The 24,450-nt window shown below is 32.9% G+C and overlaps 3 protein-coding genes across 3 annotated transcripts; all 3 read left to right on the top strand.

Moving 5' to 3' along the window:
* The first annotated feature begins 5,349 nt into the window (after positions 1-5,349).
* LOC129288741 (ankyrin repeat-containing protein At5g02620-like) lies at positions 5,350-7,485 on the top strand. Its single transcript, XM_054925472.1, has one exon. It carries the CDS (start codon positions 5,525-5,527, stop codon positions 6,224-6,226), a length of 702 nt encoding a protein of 233 aa, XP_054781447.1. The 5' UTR covers positions 5,350-5,524; the 3' UTR covers positions 6,227-7,485.
* On the top strand, positions 6,519-7,343 carry LOC129289384 (uncharacterized). The gene has a single exon (XM_054926140.1). It carries the CDS (start codon positions 6,519-6,521, stop codon positions 7,341-7,343), a length of 825 nt encoding a protein of 274 aa, XP_054782115.1.
* Positions 7,486-14,781: 7,296 nt separating the features above from the next.
* On the top strand, positions 14,782-24,268 carry LOC129288457 (signal peptide peptidase-like 4). Its single transcript, XM_054925041.1, has 14 exons — positions 14,782-15,226; positions 17,975-18,133; positions 18,291-18,402; positions 18,628-18,747; positions 18,884-19,035; positions 19,574-19,756; positions 20,330-20,364; positions 20,941-21,103; positions 21,901-21,954; positions 22,169-22,261; positions 22,374-22,516; positions 22,667-22,737; positions 23,080-23,163; positions 23,585-24,268. Exons 1-14 carry the CDS (start codon positions 15,089-15,091, stop codon positions 23,698-23,700), a joined length of 1,623 nt encoding a protein of 540 aa, XP_054781016.1. The 5' UTR covers positions 14,782-15,088; the 3' UTR covers positions 23,701-24,268.
* Positions 24,269-24,450: the final 182 nt, after the last annotated feature.

Raw genomic sequence — 24,450 nt, 5'->3', positions numbered from 1 at the left:
AACTTGTTCAAGTTGAATGGGTGACAATCTTCTTCTTTTTACTTGCTTTCTTGAACCTTAGAATCATGTTGCTATGTTGTTGCGCTACTTACTTCTTCACCATCCTCGATTGCCTCTTTATTCAAATTAAACAAGTGGACTTTCTTCTTACGCACGACCTTGACAAATTCTGAAAGACGTACGTGAAGAATCATTTAGGCAAGGTGCTCTGAAAATCTTTTGATTCAGAGAGGTTACCTCTTTAGAGAATTCAAATGGGTGTAAAATCTTCCTTTCTCATGAAGAGACTTATTGACTATACACCTATTAGTTGATCACATGACAGACTCACAAAATCCTTTTCCATCAAACTTGAATGGTGAGAATCCAATATATTTCAAACCACAACAACTTGATCGGCGAGACTTGTGTGAATGACGATGGGAAGAGGAACAATGATAGAGGAATGATGAGGAACGGCTCGATGATAAAGAGGTGATCGACGAAGAGAGAGCGAAGATGATGAGTGAACAAGTCTATCTAGAGGAAGGGAGAGAGAAGAGAGGTAGGATGATTGTATTAAGATAAAGTCAAAAATGTAAGATAGACATGGGTATTTGAGAATTTCATTTTGAAATACAAATTCATTATTAATGAGTGACTATTACTATAGATCAAATTTATCTTTTAGAAGGTAACTAATATAGTGAATTGAGGGAGTATAATATTATTACTGTACAGGCATATGAAATTTATTCTCTTTACATTTTCTTTTCGTCACTTTCTATCTTAAACGAAGTCAATTTATGACTAAATGAAAGCACTTTGGTCTTAGTTTCTTAAGAATTTGAAAACAGTAAGTCTTATGCCGTTAAGTAGATCTCGCTCCTGCATTCAATCTAGTACGCCATATTAGCCCACATCGTCATGATATGAGTCCAGTATGATAATATAATTTACTCCAATATGTTAGAGCTCATAAACTAATAAAAAGCATGATATTACTTTCGGTGTCAACGTTAAAAGAAAAATATTTACACATCCTTCTTTTCCAAGCATTGTCTCAGCGAAAAAAGGCTACTTTTTCCTCTCACATTTAGTGGCTCCTGCATGGCAAAAAGACACGTTAGTGATAGCATATTGATTATGAGGGGTAATAGATAATTTGAGAAGTTAGAAATATATTAAAAATAAATATTATTTAATATTTTTATTTATATATTTATTTAGAAATCTAGATATTTATTTAGATATTTAGTTCTTTAGATTTTGTTTAGAGTTTATTTAGTTTTTATTTAATTACCTAGTTATTTAGATTTTATTCAATTATTTTGAACTGTATTTAGCATTATAAATATGCTTAGCAATTTAAAAATTAGTATATCATAAATAAAATAGACTTTTGAGACTTTTGAGCTTTTTGGAGAGTTTTTTAAGTGCGGCTATTGAAATTAATAGAGAGCAAGATTCTTGTTCTATATTATCTTAATAGAATTACTCTTTTTATTTTTTGTCTATTAGTTCTATGTTCTCTTATTAATATTATAAAGTTAGATTTTAATTTTAATTTCATTGACCAACATGATAACAGCGCCGCTTAATCTCTATAGTCTCCGTTACTAACTTGCCCACAAGGGAGGGGGGTATGACTTATGAGTCAACAGAGTTCTAATGCAATAAGGGATCTCTTCAAAACTTTGCTAAAGCATTCGATCATCCACCCAAACTTTGTGTTCCTTTATTTCTTTCTTTCTTTTTTTGGCTAGAAAAAGGAAAACTTTGTGTGTTCTGGTGATCGACTAATTATAGCAGTTGCCGACGGCTCGATCTTCATGTTGGGGTGTAGTTAGGAAGCAAATATTGCGCCATCCACTGGCACAAGAAATGGAGCTCATGGAAATTGAGAATTCTCATCGTCATGAAGAAGAGAAAATGATCGGAGTCCTTTATGAAGCATCACTTAGGGGATGTGTTTCAACCATGAAGTCACTGATTCAGCAACACCCTCTAGTTCTTCACAGAATCAACTCACGCACCACTTTTATTGACACATCTATGGCACAAATCAGCCTCACTTGGCCATCTCGAATTCACCAAAGTCCTTCTTTCTCACAAACCCAAACTTGCCCTTGAGCTAGACTCCTTCAGAAGCACAGAGCTTCGTATAACTTCTGCAGAAGGCCACATCCACATTGTGGGGGACCTGTTGGCAGCTTATGAGCAAGTATGCTTGGTTTTTGATCAAGAAGGTGGAATTCCATTGCATGGGGATTGTATCATTGTCTCAGTACTTGCACAGGCCTACTTTGGTGCCTTCTTCATGATAACCCCAGACAAACCTTGGAATTCAACTGATAAAATGCTCAATGTATTTCGGTTGTGTAATATCTTAAAATTTTTTTCTTAAATAATTAATTCAATCATGATAGAAAAGATTAAGGTAAATAAATAAATATTCTTATATTAAGTAGAATTTAAACTCCTTAAATTTTATTTCCAAAATTCCAAGCACTTAAAAATAAAAATAATGTGAAAGGCCTATATAATGCATTTAAAAATTGAAACATGATAAACAAAATAAAATTCTTCCCTCCATTCAAAAATATAAGAAATTTTTAATCGAATCTCACCCCTCAATAAAGTAGTTACCTACTTTCAAATTAACCATATCTTTTCTTATTTACCCATATTAAACACTCTATAATAAATATAAAGTCATTATCAATAGAGGTACCTTTGAAAAAAAAAGGCAATGATTATACCTCGAAAAACTAAAAATACCTTACATTTTTTAACATTCAACTCTTCAAAAAATACTTTATATTTTTGAACAAAGAGAGTATAAAATTAAAAATAGTTATATATTTTAAAATTTTATAATCACCTAGCAACTGTACAAATAACACAAAACAACTTTTGTCACTACTCACACACACACAAACGCACGCACGCACGCATTCACAGGCACACAAATAATCTTATGCTGTCAACAAGTGCAAATCACAAATCAATAATTAAAACAGGCAATTCATTAAAAAAAATAAGCCAAACATGTGGCTCTATAATCATTACATTCATATAATTGTTAATAAACAACCTTAGCATTGACAATATAACATTATTAAAATCATAAGATCATTACGTTCATATAATTGTTAATAAAAAAAACTTTAGCATTGATAATATAACATTATTAAAATCACAAAAATTCAAAAGAGATAGTGAATCCACATCACTAGGTCTCAGGAGCCCCTCCATATGCTTATTATGGCTCTTCTCCTAAAAGTTATTAAATACATAATGATATTCAAAAGTTTCAGTAATTAATGTCAATTTATGATAATATATATATATGGACATTTATATGTATGCTCGTTAAGTGCGAAAACAACAATTATATAATTCTAACAAAAATACAAAAGATAATGTAATGCATGATAAACAACCATTCTTATTCTTTCCATTAATCTTGAGTTGCAGCCCTTACTCAGAGCTAGATTACCTGACTAAGGTAGATTAACTTGATCCCTTACAAGTCACCTATTGGCTATTAGGCCTCTAATAAGAATGTACCATGTGGCATAAAAATATAACAACAACAGTAAATCTCCTAATACCTCTCACAAGAGTCAAGCAATTGTATATCAACAATATATAAATGTACAACATTATAATATTTACAATTTTTTTATTTTTAATAATATTACAACTTAACATCCCACTTGGCAAAAACATTTAAAAATACGTGTTCACAATTCCACAATTTTTTCTATAAATATAACAAAATCATTTTTCAACAATAATTAATAAATTTTCTCAATAATCACACAAATAACAATAGGTGACATTAATCACAAATTAAAACATGGTTACCTTCTAGCCTTTCAATAAATTACCCCTTGCAACTTCTCTTCCACAACAAATTTTACCAACAATACAATCTACACATAATATCTTATTTATAAATATTAGTTTAAATTATTGAAACTAATAAAATAATTTTAATAGTAGAGTTAGAGAGTATAACATAATTTTCTGATCCTGTTATTAATACTAATCTATGGTTAGCACCCAATTTAACATTTACAAAAATTCTTTCTAAATTATTATGCCCCAATAACTATATTTAAGTTTCAAAACACTGTTAATATCAAAATTTCATCAATCTATATTTTAAAAATTAGTTCAAAAGTAAATTAAAAATTTAAAAATTATCCTCGAGTCTCAAATCATCCTTTTCATATTCTTAGAAACATTTATTTAGGCTCAATAAACATCTAATAATAAAAAAATTTATCACAACTTCCCAAATTCAATATAAATTCAACTATATAAATCTAGAGTTTAATTCAAAAATTCTCAAATTTGAGTTTTAACCTCAAAAAAATGCTCTACAACATTTATTATACCACTATCAACCTAAACATTTATTTTTAAATCATCATAGTATCAGATTAACTATTCTATAAAAAATTTACTTTGTGTATCAAAATAATACTATCATTAGAGAGCTCTTACTGAATGAGAAAAAATCTACCAAGAGGTTTGAAGAATGGGAGTCATTTTGAATGCTTAAATGATATGAAAAATTAGAACCTCATCTAAAGAAAAGGACGATGCTAGAGATGCATGAGGAGACGCATACCACCTAGAAAATGAGAAATGAGAGGAGGAGTGTGGTTTATATAAAAGAAAATGTGGATCTCACAGCTATTTATTTTATTATTTTTATTTTATTTTTATTGTTATTACATTTTTTTTAATAGTTAAGGGGCCAAATTTAAGGCCATTTTCGGTGGTAGCCAAAATGGACTTTGTCCCCTTCTCTCTCCCTCATTTTTTTTTTAACATCATATATATATCTTAAGTGAGTCGAATAGGCCTAATTTGATTCATAATTAAATACCTAAACATGTGATTAATCCTAAATAACCTCAAATATAAATTTCATTTTTAATTTAAACCTCAAAACAATATATTTTTGGACCCTTTGACTTTTATGCCTTCTCTGTTTCTCTTGCTAAATAAGTAGGCATCAAATTTTTATTTTGGGGATGAAATAATCATAAACTTTAATATAATAATTAATATCAAAACTTATATTACTAAATCTTGAGAAGATTACTCTCTTAAGAGGAACACGTGCAACATTTTAAGAGCAAATTGCCTTCATGTAGTGGAGGTTGTAATCACGCATTGAAGGAAAAAATGCTATGTGGCTGTCCAACTCAAAACGCACTGGAGCCAATAAACAATAACTGAATGGACTATTAAGTTAACCTATGTTTAGGAATTAAAAAAAAAAAGTCAATAGTTATACACAATTGCAATATGGAACTATCATATATCAATATTCTTTCATGACTTGGTGTGTAGTTATGGGAAGCAAATGCGCCATCCATTTGGCCCAGAAATCAGAGCTCATGGAAATGGAAAAATCTCGTCATCATGAAGAGAGGAGAAAATGATCAAGAGTTCTGTATGAAGCATCATACAAAAGGGGTTGCTTCACCTTTAAAGCCGCTTATGGAGAAGGAGAATTCTCATGATCATCCTGACGAAGGAAAAACTGATCAGAGTTATGTATGAAGCATCGTACAAAGGCCGTGTTCCAACTTTGAAGTCGCTCATGGAAATGGAAAATTCTCATCATCATGAAGAAGAGAAAATGATCAGAGTTATGTATGAAGCATCATACAAAGGGTGTGTTCCAACTTTGGGGACACTGATTCAGCAAGACCCTCTAATTCTCCACAGAATTAACTCGCGAACTACTTTCATTGACACGCCTTTGCACATATCAGCCTCACTTGGCCATCTTGAATTCACCAAAGCCCTTCTTGCCCACAAACCTAAACTTGCTCTTGAGCTAGACTCGTTTCGAAGCACAGCCCTCCACATAGCTTCAGCAGAAGGCCACACCCACATCGTGAAGGAACTTTTGGCTGCTTCCGGGGAAGCATGTTTGGTTTTTGATCAAGAAGGTAGAATTCCATTGCACGTAGCAGTAATGAGAGGCAGACTAGAGGTTGTGACAGAGCTTATTAGGGAAAATCCTGAGTCCATGAGGATCCTTCACAAGGGAGAAAGTGTTCTGCACTTATGTGTCACTTATAACCACTTGGAGATCCTCAAAACTTTGGTGGATTCAAGTTATGAGATTTGTGATGAGATACTCAATTGGAGAGACTTGGATGGAAGTAATACCATTCTCCACTTATCTATCATGTTGAAGCAAGTGAGGTAGTTTTCTATTTTTCCCCTTTCTTTTGGTCGTGTAATTACTTCTGCACTACTAGCTAACTAGATCAGTTTCAGATCTAACCAAACTCGAAGAAAGTTCAGTTCTTCATTGATCTCAATCCTTCCTCAGCTAAAAAACAGTAGAGCATATCTAAATTTCTAAATTATTCTATAATCCTTTATTAGTTTCAATATTTTTCTTACAACATGACATATACTTGTTTATTGGTGGTCAGACTGTAAGGTACCTGGTGTCAATTCCTAATATACGACAGGCATCGAACTTGAAGAATGAGATGGGTTTTATAGCCACTGACATTGTTGATCGAATTCCAAAGGACTTGAAGAGTCTCGAAATACAAGTCATACTGATGAAAAATGGTTTCAAAAGTGAAAAGAAAGAAATAGACATAACACCACAAGCACCAAGAACTAGTGATGCTGTTGAGGAAGCAGCGAAGCCTCGTCTGAAGAAGTGTTGGAGATATATAGTGAAGCGAATGGGAAAATGGTTCAAGCATAATGGAGAATGGTTAGAAGAGATGAGAGGGAATCTGAGTCTGGCGGCAACAGTCATCTCAACGATAACCTTTCAATCTGTGATCAACCCTCCAGGCAGCTTCATCCAACAAGGCATATCTATCTCGAACAACACTTCACCCTTAGATTGCTTGGAGATGGAGGGTGGTCGTGCATGTCCTGGCCAAGCCATGCTTGCTTCTACGCTCCCAGATGAGTTTCGCTACTTCATAATCAACAACACGGTTGCTTTCATGGCGTCTCTTGGAGCGACCCTGTTGCTTATAAGTGGACTTCCTCTGAAGAACAAGGTCGTGATGTGGGTGTTATCTATAGGGATGTGTATCACTCTCACAGCACTGGCACGGACCTACTTTAGTGCCTTCGTCATGATAACGCCGGACCAACTCTATGCTTCAATTGGTAGAATATTCAGCATAGCCGATTGGACTTGGCTGGGACTGTTTCTACTAGTTGCCGGATACATCTTATTGGCGTTTCTCATATGGCTAGCCAAGAAATGCATCTGGATAATTAAGCATATTTGGATGCTCATGTGTGGGAGGAACAGATCGTATGGAAATGGTTGCTGCTGTATATAAGATGAAATTGAACTATATATGCATGAGACTTATTTACTGTTTTTTTTTTTTTTTATTTTCCCCTGTCTTGTTGATTGATAACAACACTTGGTAGTGGATCCAGACTTGAGAAATATTTTAAGAGTGTATCATCTTTGTCCTATTTTGAAACTAGTTTATGCATATTCAGTAAATTAAGTTATGATAAAACCAGAGAAAGGCCAGTTCTGGGTGCATTATATATAATTGATGCCAAGATATGTTTGAACGTAGGAATAAGAAATAATGAAGACGGTACATGGGACATGAACTAAATGAGAAAAGGACCACCATCAGCCCACTGTCTATTCCCACAACCAATGGTTCCACTTATTTGTTGAGGTCCTTTACAGTGAAACAAATTCACTTTATTCAATTGTTCAACCACTCCCATATCTCCGCGCGCGCGCGCGTGATAAAGGGAGAGGATGGTGGGGCTGGGGGCGCTTAGACAATGTAGGTTAAAAAGGAGATAACAAAACAAACATTATTTTCTCCAATTTTAAATGTAAAATTAGACAACTAATTTACATATTTTTTAAAAAAACTAATTAAGTTAATTATTTATAAAAAATGTATGTTATTTTTTCTTAAAATACTCCTCTTTTTATTTTGTGTAATAAATAAGGATAATTTAATAAAAATAATAAATGTTAGAGATAAAGAAAATGGAGGTTTTATCTTTAAAATACAAATAAATTTCTCAACCAGCTACTACATTTAAAAATAAGAGGAAGTAATTGATAATTAACAAAGTATGCATCATACTAATCCATTCATTTAAGAGAGTGAGATTTTTTGGGGAAAATAATTAGAATTAAAACTCCCTTTATTCTTTTTATTTTAAAAGTTGTTTAACTAATTTTCAAATATAACGTTTAGAATTCATTTATTTAAAATTTTTTGTTTAGGCAGCTTAAAAAAATTTTAAATAAAAAAGAGAGATGACTTAATATTCAAAATGAAAATTCCAAAATGTGAGTTTACCTATATTTTTTAATCGACAAGAGATAAAAATATATGAAACTCATGGAGGCATTAATAATAAAAACATGAAAAAAAAAATTAAAATGTCATTTTAAATGATTAGAAAATGTAATAACAGATGGGTTTGGATCCCTAAAATTTTGTTTTTCTAAATGAGAAATTTGATTTAAATTCAAATCCCAATTCTTATTAATAAAAAAATAGGATTATAGTTTGAAAATGACAATTAGGGATTCCTTTTGGCCATTAGTTTCAATTAGGGACTATTAATTATTAAAATCTCAATAATGGACTGTAGTTCTTACTTAGAACTAAAAAAATGTGAATAATCTAAAACGTCCCTAAAAATAAATCAAAATAGGCATGTTTTTGTAACGTTCACCTCCACATTGCCAAACTGTACCCCACTTTGCACAAATAACAATAATTAAGGGTCTTAAACTCCTAAATTACTTCAAGTTACAAATATTAAAAACACATAAATTAATTATTTTAAAAATTAGTTGGAATCCCAAAAACCTTTAAAAAACAAGTTAAATCACCAAAATACATGTATTTATACACAACGGAAGCGTTTAGAAATATACAAATATCATATAATAGAAAATTAGGACAAAATAATCATTTTCATCCAAAAAGGACAATATTCCATGGTATATGCCACATTCAATGTGGTGTGTGGTATAGAGAACAAATCCATGTCTCTTTGTTATGCGTTGTGGCATGTTCACCATGTGCTGTAATACATATGATAGATTTTGCTGTTATGATAGCTCATTTAATATGAACTTTTGATATGTACCATTTTTATATACGATGTCTGATTTGGATGATTCAAGCCCCCACATGAAGCTTTTTTATAATCTAACTAATGATAGAAGTTTTATCTTAATTTAATATTTTATTTGAAAATTAGACGCCTGGATGCGAAATGATCATCTATTGTCATATTTCCACATCTAAGGGTCCCAGATTAAAACCTTATGTCATTAGCTACCATTAGGGTCTTGACCATATGTAATGGAACATTTTTCACTTGATTGAATAGTTATATCCAAAAAAACACAACCATATTCAAATTTGGCCATTCAAATGGCCTTTTTCACTTCAGAATAGTGTTGTTTTCATACTTACACATATATATACTTATGGGCCAAATTTCACGCATCACAAGGTCACAAAACACATAATCTTTCACTTGTACTAATATTCAACCCTCTATATCACATTTTTACATCTCAAAGCTAAGATACTCACACGCTCATATAAGTGCAACAAAAATACATGCATGCATTCCTACAGCAATTTATAAACATTGGCGTATACATAATTTTACAAATTCATTACACAATTCCAAATAAGCAATTGTAGTAGTTCCACTACCCTTAGCTTAGGTCTTTCCCTTTACTACTATGAGCATTGGAACTTGTAAAATAGTAACCATGAAATGAGACAAAATCCCAATAACTAAAATAATCCAAATCCATCTATTAATAAGTAAAACTATACACAAGTAAATAAAAAATTATTATTTTTAGTCACACACACACACACCCATGTTCATAAATAATCATAATTGCATGCACGATTATCTTGTCCAACTAAACCTCTATATCCATCTCGATTAAATTTATATGCTCCATTAGATGAATTTTGTATAAACTGATCCGAGCTTCCCTCCATGGTAAAACTACTTGGCAAAAGTTATTCTATCTCATTTTCAGACTATAGATTCCCTTATCATACGCAATTGGGGTGTTGTTACTCCAACGTCGAATCACATAGATACTAAGGAGAAAAATCTTTAACACCGTACCTGTTTAGGCACTAAGGAGATAAATTCTCTAACATTGCACCCCTTCAGGAACTAAGGAGAGTATATCAATAATGCCATATGTACTTTCACACTACTCTACCTAGGGTGAACTTCCACCCTCTATCATGATCATGTGTTTTTATATACATATAAATATAATTACTATATTTTATTTCTATTTACAATTCATTTCTAATTTGACTTTAACACTACTAAAATAGTAATTTTGGGTTATATTTCAAAACTATTTTCCACTTTTATCAATTTCAAATCATGCAATTATAAATCACCTCATGCCATATTATATCTATTGAAAAACAACTTGTGAACAATTTAACAAGCTAATAGATAGAATGAATTATTTGGTAACCTCAACTCTTTTATTTCTATAAAGGTTACCCATGGTACTCTTTATACTTTTGCTATCAACTACTCAAAATAACTAGTGAGTCACATCAATCTACATAATTTAACACTATATGTCAATTAAAAATTGACCATAAGTACTTATTATCACAATTAAACTAAATTAGATTTCTAATTCCTTTCATTAAATAACCTTAAGTCCTATTCACCTCTCATAAACCTTTTATAATTTCTATTAGCTTCCATACAATCCACACAATATTTTTCACACTTTTAAACTTCTCAATTTAGCCTAAATTGAGCCTATAACTTTAAAGCTCAACTATTAATCACCAAACCAATTACAAATTTATAGTTTAACTCTTAATAACCCTTTAACTGCTAGTGAGTCAAAAAATAATCCTCATAACTATCTAATTCAATTTCTCCATATCTCAAACTAAAAGAAATTAGAATAGAATAGGAGAGCAGGAGATACGAAACTTATTCGATAAATAATAAGTTAAAACTAACTCTCAAGTGACCAAAGTTGCATGCCCTAGTAGAGATCACTCCTTCCTCCTCCTCTTTCACGTTCTTTTCCCTTTTCCTTTTAGAAACCATAAGCTGCTCTTTTTATAAAAAGTCAAATTTTGACCTATATGCTGTACTGCATCATGCATATATTGCGATGCATCGCACAGTAATAGAATTCTCATTGTAATGCACAAATTCACTCTGGATTGCAATTCTTCCATTCGATTTTGATCATGCAATTGTCTAACAAATCAAAATGTCAATTTACCATCCAAACTACTATTAACTTAATTAATCTACTAATTTACTAATCTATCCTTAATTAGTATTTAATTTTCAAATAAGAATTTAGAATATTACATTGCCCTAATGCCTTTGTTCCCTTTTTTACTCTCTAACATGCTTCTTTTGTTTTAATCATCATCATAGTTACCAACGATTCTTGAAGATTGTTTGGCATTCGTCATTGCACTGCACAGATGTTGTTGCTCCATTCAGACATCGTCCTTCCTTTAATGTTAGTTAATCCACTTGTTATTGCTTTATACTGCTCTACTCTTCATATCTAGGTAACGTTCTCAACTTTTGTTTTCCCTTTTCCTTTTTTCAACCTTTTATTTTGTTGTAATATTCTAGAAAGTAATGTGTGCTTTTGAGGCAAAGATTAGGGAAGCATAATGGTTTTGGGTCTTGGATACTGATCAATATGAGGGAATTATGACCCTTACCATCAGTGATGAATCTATAAGGGGGTCAACAGCGGTTGTGGTCCCCCATGCTTCAAAATTTTTTTAAAAAAATAGGTATAATTTTGTTTGAGAAAAAAGTAAAAATTAATGTTAGCCCTATATATTTGATAAAATTTTAGTTATGGCCCCCCATACTATGGTTTCTGGATTCGTCCCTACTCACCATCATCATCAAGCTATTGTTAATATCTTTGTCTACAAAATGATAGATAGACTCATCTTTTTTTAGTCAAATTTTTAGTTATATTTTCAATAGTATGACTATAGTATGTCAGTAGTGATTTAAGGAATCAAATTTGATATAAGGTGAATTCAATAGTTTTATCATGTGAATTCATTAGTGATGTTAGATATATTCAGTAGTATTTTTTTTTTACCTATGTTCTTTCCATGTGTAGGAGAATGTCTAAGAGATTTAGTAAAACTTACATGTGAAATTTCATAAAGACTCCTTAAGCTCCAAGTAAAAGATAACAAGAAAATAGTTGAAAAAGATGAGGATGAAGACTTGAAGAGCAACATGAGGAAGAGTTAAAACATGATGACAAAGATGAAAAGGATGCATATTTAGAAACAAAAAATGATGAAAAAGAAGAGGAAGGAGAATCGTAAGATGAAAAAGAAGAAGAGAAGAAGATGAAAAAGGAAGAACAGTACGGAGAATAAGGAGAAGATGAAAAAGAAGAACAAGAAGGAGAATTAGATAAAGATGATGAAGAAGAGGAAAAGGAAATAAAAAAAGATTCTAAGAGTGAAATGATAATAAGAAGGTCATAACAATAAATAATCAGCACAAGATTGAAAGCATGGATTGAACAAATGTAATATCTATTTTCACAAGTGATGTTTGGTTATATATATGATGTAAATTCAAATTTTGTAAAGTTAAGCATTTTCTATTGCTCAATGTAAATGATATAGCAGTTAATCCCAAGTATTTATTGTTAAATCTCTAAGTGACTCTCATTTTATTTAGTAATGGTTTATCTTAATTTTTCAAGTGACTTGGGTAAATTTTCAAGTGTGGTTTCTTGGTTTTCCAACTATGATTAACAATATTTCTATACCATGTTAGTTATTTTAGCAGTGTCATGTCTTTATTTTTTAAGCGATCTACCTATATATTAACAAGCATAAAAATTCAAGTTATTGGGTTTCATATTTTGGAGTAATGTTATAAATTCTCAAGTGACTATTCTATATTCATAAGTGCTTTTAGAAAGTTTTAAAATTTAATTTGTTTCATATTGGAAGATAATCCATTTCCAACTATTGTTCTTTGATTTCTCAATTGCAATTAATAATATTCCCATGCCATGTTAATTATTTTAGTAGTGTCATGTTATCAAAGCAATTATAGTTGCACATATTTAAACTTGAAATAGGCATATCAACATTACATTACACTAATTTAAGTACATATACACTATATTTGCATCTATTTGTACACAAAAAATCCTTTCTTACCATTTACCTAAAAATAGTTATGCAGTCTACTTCCCAAAAAACTAAGAACAACGTGTGCAAACTCATCATTGCACTTTATCAAATATTGTACTCCTTCATCATCTAAAAGTGTGTGTGTTCTTCTTCATCATTATACTATAAATTTCAAGCCAGCTACAATATTTTTGACTCCTGTTAGTGATGATACCATTCTTAACAACTCTTGATGATTTATTCCTTCTCTAATCAATAAAGCAATTGATCTCCTGCCTTCATAAGTCATATTTCCTTGTGAATATTTTATAAAATGTCTTTCAATATAAAAATAATAAAATACTTCAAGTACTTGTCATATGGGAATAAAATTTGGAAGAACAAAAAGCAACATAAAATTTTATTACTTTAGAAATATCCTTTTAGTAATCCTTATTATGGCTTCAACAATTTGACATTCATGTTACACTTTTAAACATTGACACACTTTTCATCACAAAAGCAAAATTTTGCATCTTGATGATAAGCAAGAAATAACATAATTCTTTTCACTCAATTTTTTTCAACACCGTCTTTGTCAGAACTCACAATGCTCTCATATTTTCATTTATATGTATATCTATATGTGTGTGTGTATAAAATCATCTATAAGATTACTTTTTTGCTAGCTTTATAGGAGAAACAACAGATCATGTGTAAAATGGAGCATTTATTTTCGATACAGTAGAGATGATCACAACTCTCCGATAATAAAGATAGAGAAGAGGGAGAAATGTAAAACTCAAGGAAAAAAAAAAGCAAAGCATGTACCTATAAATTATCAAATGACAATACACTCTAGTGAAAACTAGGATTGAAAGCGACCATAGTAGTTTTTGAAGAGGGGAGAAGAATTTTTGCGCACAAAAATAACTCTATTAATTGTTTTTTAAATTTAGTGGAGGACAATCTTATAAAACTATGTATGCTTTTAATTTCAAATAAGGATCATAGTTTATTATTGAGATTTTAATAATTTAATATCATTACTTGTAATTGACGATCTTAGGAGGTACCTAATTGTCATTTTTCCTTATAGTTTTATGGGAGAATTACAGCTAGGGCCTACATAAGGAAATTAATTATTGTAAGGTCTATTGACAACTGAACTAAACTGTATTGACAACTGATTGTGTTGTCAATACAGTTTAATTCAATTGTCAATGAACCTTGCAGTAATTAATTCCCTTGTGTGGGACTTTATTATTCTCCCTAGTTTTATTGTCATTCTTATATTTTTAAAAGATTCAGTCCTTGAGTGGATGTATTGTTAATACAATTTAATTCAGTTATAATAAATCTTGCAGTAATTAATTCCTTTATGTGTGACTTTAATATCATTCTTCCTAATTTTATTGTCATTCTTATATTCTTAAAAGATTCAGGTCCTTGAGTGGATCTTCCTTCAGTAGTCCGTGAATGTCATTTTCCTTTCTCATATTTTCCAGTCTTTCCCACCTCCTGCGTCAAGTCATCTCTCACATGGCGTGTGGACTTCGTGCGTGGTATCAGCTTGTGGGTATCTTGTAAAAAGCAGAAGAAATTCCAGTTTATCAGTTACAATGCAGTGTCACCCTTACTTTCCTTTCTACTAACGACAAGTAACATCAATATTTACAGTGACAAAAACGAAATCTTTGTTATCTTCTCTCGCTTCCTCCCTCCAGCCTCCATCGCTTCCATTTCCTTCTCGTCTCTTGCTTAGTGCTTCTCTTTCTCCCACAAAAACAGAAATTCCCCTACTATCTTTCTGTCACACACCTTAAAACCCTTCTGTTTCTCCTCAATTTCCTCCAAAAAAAAAAAAAACTGCCATGGGTTCACTTCCAACTATACTATATACTGTAGGCTCTGTCTTCCTGCTCTCTGTGACTTTGGGAATAGCTGGGGATATAGTCCATCCTGATCGGGTTGCTCCGAGGAGGCCTGGTTGTGAAAACAACTTTGTTCTGGTACTGAACTTTGATTTCTAGTTTTATTCGGTAACCATAAAATGTCATGCTCTGTGCTTTATGATCCTGGACTTTCTGCTTGTTTTCATGAAACTGAAGGATCGTGAAGAGGATTTTAAGAAAGAACGCGGAAATCCAACCCCTCTCTATGTTCTTCTTTTAGAGGAAAATTGGGGAGTCGGGTTGAATTAACTTTTTAGAAAGAGACGTGTGCTGTTTCTGGTTCTAGCTTTGTCTCTGAAGTGCTATCTTTTTGCATCCCTTAATGGTTTTCTTGTGTATTCTCAATTAAAATGCTCTTTTCTGTTTTGGATTATGAAATGCTCATTTAATTTTCAACTGCTTTATAGATTTCCCCTTCACTGACTTATTTCTGTAAGTTTTCATGCTACTAAATGAAGCCCAGAAGAAGAGTTATTCTGCGGGGCATAATTTTTTTTTTTTTTGGTAGAATCGTTCTTTTTTGCCTAGTTATAGCGTTTTTATGGAGATCTAGGTTATATGATTCAGGAACAGCTTTCTTTAGTAAACATCTTTTGCATGATAACATTAATCGGGTTGTGATAACATTTTTCTTTTTGCTTCTTGTTGTCGTTGTTGTTGCATTTTAAACAACCACGCAACATTGTTTCTTTTGCAATTGAGATTGATCCTGGTGAACTTCTTTTCTGGATACTACTTAGAGATTGTCATGTGTCTTTCCTGTCTTGTTTTGTTGTACCATTCGCTGTTTTGGTCACTGGCTCTCTTCCATGTTCTACTTATCCGTGGAAAAAAGGGGAAATTTTGAATTTTAAAACTTAATCAAATTTGATTGCAAAAAAAGAGAGGGGGGGATGGAAACACTTCTTAAGGAAGGTTGTGGGAAGATTTGCAGGGTTTGATGCGAGGAATTCCACAAGAGCAAAAGATTTTTCATTGGTGGGAACCTAAATGTTTATGTTGGGAAGGAGGTGGGATGATATGTGGGAGGTCATGGCGGTTTTGGCTTTAGGGAGCAAAAGAAGAGCAATCTATTCTCGACTTATTAGTGGCGTTGGCATATAATTTTAAGATTGTCAGTACTTGCTTTAAGAAACAGGAGGAACTTTTAATCACACTCAAGAGTGGCATCTCAAGATCATAGATTGACTTCTCTTTAGTTAAAAAAAAAATCAAGATACAAGTTCCTGTAAAGACTGCAGAGTGATCCTGGGAGAGGCATTGACTACACAAGTACACAACATAGGGCCATGGTCCTTGACATGTGTGTTAAGAGCTGAATACAGAAGTGTTGACAAGTTATTGACCCTGAGATCAAGTGGCAGCAGCTAAAGAGAGAGAACCAACTAATTTTTAAAAGAAAGTTGACGGAGGAAAGTGATTGGGAGTCACAAGGAAGTGCAAAGGTCATGTTAGATGAGATGGCTAAGAAGATTAGGATGGTTGCAAAGACAATTTTGGATGAGTCAAAAGGTTTTGGACCTAAAGATAAGGAATCTTGGTGGTAGAATGAAAGTGTGCTAGAAAAGGTCAAATACAAAAAGGAGTGTTTCATCTCACCAAAAAAAGGAGTGTTTTGAAGTTCTGCACCTGTGCAACGATGATAAAAATTGGGAAATTTGTTGATTAGCTAGAAGGTAGACTAAGAAAGTTGTGAGTGACTTGCAATCAATCCGAAGCATGTGATGAGTTTTACTAGAATTTATGGATCAAGAATGGAGGACGAAATATTTACAAAATTGCGAAGATTAGGGAAAAGAAATCAAGAGATTCAGACCAAGTCAAATGTATGAAGGATGAAGACGGAAATGTTTTGGTTATAAGTGAAGCTATTAAAGAGAAGTGGGAGGGCTATTTTTACAAACTTTTCAATGATGGACTGGGGTCAACTATAGATATGGAAGATTTAACAATCCATGAAAGTGAATAGAATGGGCTTCATACCACAGAATTTGGGCTGGTGAAGTTAAAGAAGCTCCTCAGAAAATGGACAATGGAAAGCCAATAACCTGATGGTATCCCTATTGAAGTGTGGAAGTACTTAGGCCATGTGCATAGAACGCCAATGGAGGCACTACTAAGGAGGGGTGAGCAGATAGACCTTAACCCTATCAAGAGAAGTAGAGGGAGATCAAGAAGGGCACTTAAAGAAGTCATTAATCCAGATCTCTCGATTAATGACTTATTGGAAGAATTGGCCTTGGACATAACATAATGACATCATGCAATCCTCGTAGCTAACCTCACTTAGTAGGATAAGACTTTTGTTGTTGTTGTTGTAGCTGTTGTGTGGAAGAGCCTGGTTGAACTCTGAAAAACCATACTTCCTTTGGTTTCCAATACAAGTCACTTAATGGAGAGTTCTTGTGGTCCGAAATATAAATTATATGTTAGAATGTATGGATCATAAATGATTCTTCCTATAAATACCCCTTGTGTCAATGAGTGAGAGATCAGTGAAGAGATTAAGGATAATTGAATTTATGTTTGAAGGTAAACCGTTTATTAGGGACAGCTTTGTAAAGTAATTGCAATTTGGGACAAATTTAGGAAGTTAAACTATCTTTAACAGGTTTTCTTAATTTTGGTGAGGTGGTTTATTGTGACTTATATTTAAGACTAGATGTACTATGTATTATGTACTAATGTTAGTTTTTTTATCTTCCCAGACATGTAGAAAACTATTGTGATGCCTGTTGCTTCATTGTGATTAAAAAAAAAATGAAGGGTTTATCTTTGATTGGTTGGACCTAATTCTCTTTATAGGTCAAAGTTCCTACTTGGATTGATGGTGTAGAAAACAAAGAATACGTTGGTGTTGGTGCACGATTTGGCCCAACACTGGAATCAAAAGAAAAACGTGCCAACCATACTAGAGTTGCCATTGCTGATCCTCCTGATTGTTGTACAAAGCTTAAGAATAAGGTATGATAATTTTAAGCTTCTGAACTTACCAAATGCAACTTCTCCTACAGGTGAAGCATTGATGTCCAAATTAGAAGCTTTGAAATTTTTCTGATCTTTTTAATTATTAATATTAATTTTTTAATTTGTAATTTGGACTGCCTTGAACTTTTGGTAGCTCACTGGTGAGGTCATTTTGGTGCGCCGGGGACAATGTAGTTTCACAGACAAGGCAAATATAGCTGATGATGCTGGAGCTTCAGCCATCCTCATTATAAATTACCGTACAGGTGTTTGATTGTTTTACTTGTTAAATACATTTTCAGACCTCTAGTTCATTTTATTTTCATTTTTCCATGACTGATTTTTATTTTTAGGAGTGATTATGGGGTCAAATTTGCAGAGAATTTTAAATAATTTGTGTTCATTGTAAAAAAATAGAGGAAATCTTGGAATGGGTGGTAGTTTTTTATATTCTGTTTGATTGAAGAGACTGCCATTTCCTTGTTGGGCAGAACTTTTCAAGATGGTTTGTGAAGAGAATGAAACGGATGTTGATATTAAGATACCTGCTGTTATGCTTCCACAAGATGCTGGAGTGAACATGGAAGAGCATATAAAAAACAACTCCATAGGTATGGTTTACTTATATATTTGTGCATATATGCATATTGTTATGTAATTGGTTATCCCTTTTTCCTATAACTGATTTAGCTTTTTGTATTTCTTGGTATCCTTTGCGCTGCTGGATGTTCAATTCCTGCTCCTAAGTGTCTGTGCAGTTGTATTCTCCGCTGCGTCCTTTGGTCGATGTTGCTGAAGTGTTTTTATGGCTTATGGCTTTTGGTACCATTCTTTGTGCTTCTTATTGGTCTGCATGGACTGCCAGAGAATCAGCAATTGAGCAGGAGAAGCTATTAAAGGTTGCCTAGTTTTTTCCCATGCTTACTTTATTCATATTAAAAGAAATAGGAAATGATATTAGAAGAGAAGCATACAAAAAAGTGGAGACAGTTAAGGGTATTTAGAGGGGTTTCTTTAAGGGACATGCGGAGAAATTGTTGACCACTGCTGACACTACTTTTCCCCCTGTTTGGTTTTTATATATCCTTGTTTATTTGAAGAAAATATCTGATATTTAAGAATATATCTTATGCTCTTATCCTTTTCTCTTGTTATTCGTTCCAATCTTCTCCAATAAATTTTCTTCTTCTATCAAAATGAAAAACGAGAATATGATGTTTTTCTAGCAAAGGCACAAAGAAGAAACATTGAAGAGAATAAACCCAGCAAAGAATAAAGCTCCCATGCTTCTTTGCATATATATTGGGAGGCTCCCTTGAAGAAAATTTTATTCTTATTTGACATGAGCTAGCTTTGCTCTTTATAAATGTAATTGTTTTAATATATGAAACTCTACTTTTCTAGTCGATAATAGATGGTTGATTTTTATGCATTTAGGATGCCTCAGAAGAATATGAGAATGTGGAGAACGCTGGTTCTACTGGCTATGTGGAAATCAGTACTTCAGCAGCAATTTTATTTGTTGTCTTTGCTTCATGTTTCTTGGTTATGCTTTACAAGCTGATGTCGTTCTGGTTTGTTGAAGTTCTTGTAGTTCTGTTTTGCATTGGTGGGATAGAGGTAAGTTATTTAGCTTTTATCCTAACCTCCTTTATAAGTAACCTAGACCAAGTGCACAACACTTTTCATATTCTGAGATAGCTGCAAAATCATAGGTCTTTTTTCTTAGTGTCTAACTATGTTGGTTGGCCCTGGATCATCTAAAAATTTTAAATGACAATCACCAATACAAAATTTAAGAGATATCATATCTTATTCTATAAATGTGATTATGATATCCGCCATCATTTTCTTCTGGCTGGAGAATTTCTGAGCCTTAACATGTATCAGAAGGAAAAATTTTGAACTTGGTTGCAGTTTGCTGACACTATTTCTTCTTGTTTGATGTCCTATACTGGATTTAGTTTTTAATTCCCAGTATACCAATGCCAAGTTAGGATCTTAGGGATTCCCATTGGTTGATTGATGTTTCAAGTCTTGTTTGTGCATGCCAGCACTCATTCATTGACTTGCAAATTTTTCTCAAATACCTTTTTGCATGAAATTTCTAGCTAAAACTAAAATCATAGGATTGCCATATGATTTTGCTGTTTCTATAACAGCTAAACCTTTGTATTCTTCATGGTCTTTCAGGGACTGCAAACTTGTTTGGTGGCTCTGTTATCATGGTACAAATCCTTCATGCTTGCTTCCTATGCAATTTGTATATGTATAATTTTGCTGGGACAAATCCGTGCACGTCAAATTAGAGGGTTTAATTATCTGAACATTTTTCTCTTGCAGTAGAACTGTGGTTGAGCTGTTAAGTTATATATCTTATCATGCTGTTAATAGTTATCATGCTTGAGGATTATAAAGGAGAAGACTATAGTAATCTCTGAAGACCAAAAATGATGTTGGCTAGCTTCATTTTTCCCCTCTTAAAATTCAAATTAATTTTTGACTGTTTATTATTATTATTGTGGGTATAAATGCTATTAAATTGGGAGGGAAATAACTTGATCTAGCTGTCAAGGTTTTTCCGTGTACTTTCTTGAAAGGTTTAAACTTTGAAAAGGAAAAGAAAGTATAATTCTATAAACCAGATCTAGCTAGACACTTTGTTCTCCTTGACATTGGTCAAAAATGATTTTACATTCATTGTGAACATTTGAGCTGAATTCATTCATTAATCTTGGAAAGATAAATGTTTATTCCACTATATTCCTTTCTTATGATATGTAGTTGACATCAAAGTGTTATAGTTTCAGATGGTTTCAACCTGCTGGACAAACATTTGCTAAAGTGCCCTTCCTGGGAGCTGTCTCATATTTGACACTTGCTGTTACTCCCTTCTGCATAGCATTTGCTGTGATTTGGGCAGTTTATCGCCATGGCTCTCTTGCTTGGATTGGCCAAGACATTCTCGTAAGAACAATTCTGTTACTTTCACTTCCCCTGCTACATGTAACAGATTACTCTGTACAACATCATTTGTGTCATACAACTTGGAATGTTCTTAAATTGGAACAGAAGTTGATATCCTTCTATTATTAATAACCAAAGCAATGATATGATGGCACTCACTCTTTTTTCTTGCAATACATGGTTGTTTACATTTCATAGAGTTAATTGAAATCCTGGAGTTTTGTGTGTGTGTTTTCTTAATTTTTTTCCCTCATAAGTATCATCTCCATGATGTGGAGTGTCAAAATAGATTTTAAATGGGAACCTGTGACCAACTGAAATTTTGTTGTGAACAAGTCGCAGACCTAAATCTTATAGGCAAACAAACTTGTTACCAAAGGCTGAGCTGTTTTCATTCATGTGAAGTTTTGGTGCTACATAGTTGAGGTTCTGCCTGCGATCCTGTAATATGGATTGGTTTTCATTTTAAATTAGGAATTAGGCCAAAGGCTAAGCTTTTCTGTTTTACTTGATTTCTTACTGCAACATGTTTGGAATGCAAACTGTAATATGGCTGCTGTTGGCTTACATTTTCATGTTTCTTGATTCCTTTCTCATTTCCATGTTCTTTTCTTTATTGATTATTTAAAATGATGACTTTTGTCTCCTTTTGGTATTGTTTTGCCCAGAAAAATTTCTGCACATATAGACTTTCTAATTGCTTACATCCCATTCCTGAGTGCCGACTTTATGTGCTTCTAGGATATTGAAGGGTGAATCAACAACATAATTTCCTCTATTCTGCTATCTCTTTTCAGGGTATTGCATTGATAATAACTGTTCTTCAGATTGTCCGCATACCAAATCTCAAGGTGATTATTTATACCTTTTCGTTTGTCACCATATCCCAGTATTAATTTGTCTTTGGCTTAATCTCCTACTTCAGGTTGTGATATTTTGAATTAAGAATAGAGGCACATGTGGGCATTTTATGTATTAAAACAGTGAAAATGGCTATGCTATTTGATGATTTTTTATCATTGACAAGGGCATTTAATATCAACTTTTTGCTCTATATATTATCAGGTTGGAACTGTTCTTCTCAGTTGTGCCTTCCTATATGACATCTTATGGGTGTTTGTTTCTAAATGGTGGTTCCATGAGAGTGTGATGATAGTGGTGAGTGTGCTAAATAAAGCTCTCACTTCTCTATCAGCCTTTGCAGAGCTTGAATCTGGTCTCATAAACATTGCACATTTAAAAAGAAAAATAATGGTTTAAATCTGTACAGGTAGCTCGGGGTGATAAGAGTGGAGAAGATGGTATCCCCATGCTTCTCAAGATACCACGTCTGTTTGATCCTTGGGGTGGTTACAGCATCATCGGTTTTGGGGACATAATCTTACCAGGGCTGCTAGTAGCATTTTCATTGAGGTTTAAATGGAAGCCATATTCAGCTCTTACGTTTCATCATTCTCTAATCTGTGTTTTCCCTGGTCTTTTAATTTTCAGTATACTGGTAATAAAATATGTGAAAATCTAATATGGTTTGTTAACCTGTTTTTTCTATTCCTAACTTTTCAGGTACGATTGGCTGGCAAAGAAGAAACTTCGGGCTGGATACTTCTTGTGGGCAATGAGTGCTTATGGATTAGGTATAATATGATTGATGTTGGGAATTTTCCGTGTATAAAATGATTCATCAGAGCATATGTCCTTGAAATGTCTAGAACTATTACAAGTTATTTGATATTTTTCATATATAAAGCTACTTAGTAATATGTGCGCGTGCGTGTGGGGTAATTTGACTATGTGGTTTCTGGGTAGCCGCAACCTTCTATAAACATGAAAGATTGAAAGAAGGTGCAATTTTATGATGCTAAACTGTAACGTAATTGCTACAAATTTGGTGCTTCTTTCTATACATAATCTTTATGTATGCGAGAGGTGACCAGTGGCTTGGTCTTTGACATCATTATTTGAATGCGATTCATCAGGTCTCCTCATCACATACGTGGCTTTAAACTTGATGGATGGGCATGGACAACCAGCTTTGCTTTATATAGTCCCATTCACACTTGGTGTGTATTATCAGTATTATCAGCTTTACTTTATGATGATGTCAAGTTAACATGTTATTTTTGCCATTTTAGTAGCCGTGCATCTGCAATTAAGAAAAAGAATATATGTGCAGTTTTCAGGTACTTGCCATAAGGTTTTTTAATAGAAACATAACATGTGGATACTTTTTATAACCTGGCATCACAACTTTTGTTATATCTCTGTAGGAAAAATTCACTTGATTTTTGCTCTTAAAAAACTGAGATCTATTTTTTATAATACCCCTTCAAAATAATGATGATGATGATGATGATGATGATAAGGGATATTTCTGGTCTGTGAACTTTAATTGAGTTTGTTCTAGTCCCTGTTGAATGCATTTGATGCAATTAGGGATGTTCCAATTACATTGTTTATCTTATCCTGTAATAATGAATGCAGGAACCTTCCTGTCACTGGGAAAGAAGAGAGGTGAACTCAAGATTTTATGGACGAAAGGGGAACCAGAAAGGCCATGCCCACACATCCAAGAGGACCCTCGACAAATGAACCATTAATCCCCCAGTAGGACTGTATCTTGGGTATTATTTTTATAGTTGTCAGCTTTTGGTGAATAATTGTATCTTGTAGTAGAATTGTGGCCACTACTATGTATCATATCGACTATGCAGTAATAATGCCGAAGAATTTGACTGATCATTTGATAACAAGGTCTGGGATCAGCAGAGTATTAGAGTGATGTAATACAGCTGTCAGATGTTGGGCGCCATATTTTGCTACTGCTCATCTTTTGAAGTTGCTTCATTGCGGATGAGGCCAAAGTAATGTTATTCTCAACAAGCAAGTCTGTTTCTGCAAGCATTGCTTCAATCAAGATGCAGGACAATTTCATGGCCAGCCGTGACAGAAATGGACAACTTCAATCAGAGATATGTGATTCTTTAAAATGGAGGAAGATTGGAAGTAGGGTACTCCCACCTCAGAGATGGCTGCTTGCAAAAGCCAAGTAGTTGTTGTATGATTGCTCTTAATACAAGGATTGCTTGTACTTTGGTTCTGATTTGCTCTCTGATCTATAATTTAATGCTCATGTCTTAATAAGTAACACTGCCAGTTTAACGCTAACTTCCGCTTTACTCAATCAGACTGCATAGCATCTAGTTTGAGGAACATATTGTACTCCTTTTATTTTAAATTATAAGATATGTAAAAAAAATTATACATATCAATAAAGTTTATTAAATATATTTTATAATTTTATTTTTTCAAAATAAAAATTGAATTTTTAAAAATTTCATTTATTTAAT

This window comes from Prosopis cineraria, unplaced genomic scaffold, assembly GCF_029017545.1.
Source record: "Prosopis cineraria cultivar Desert tree isolate PC_DT_omini unplaced genomic scaffold, ASM2901754v1 PC12, whole genome shotgun sequence".
NCBI classification, from domain to species: Eukaryota; Viridiplantae; Streptophyta; class Magnoliopsida; order Fabales; family Fabaceae; genus Prosopis; species Prosopis cineraria.
This window is presented reverse-complemented; position numbering and strand designations above follow the sequence as displayed.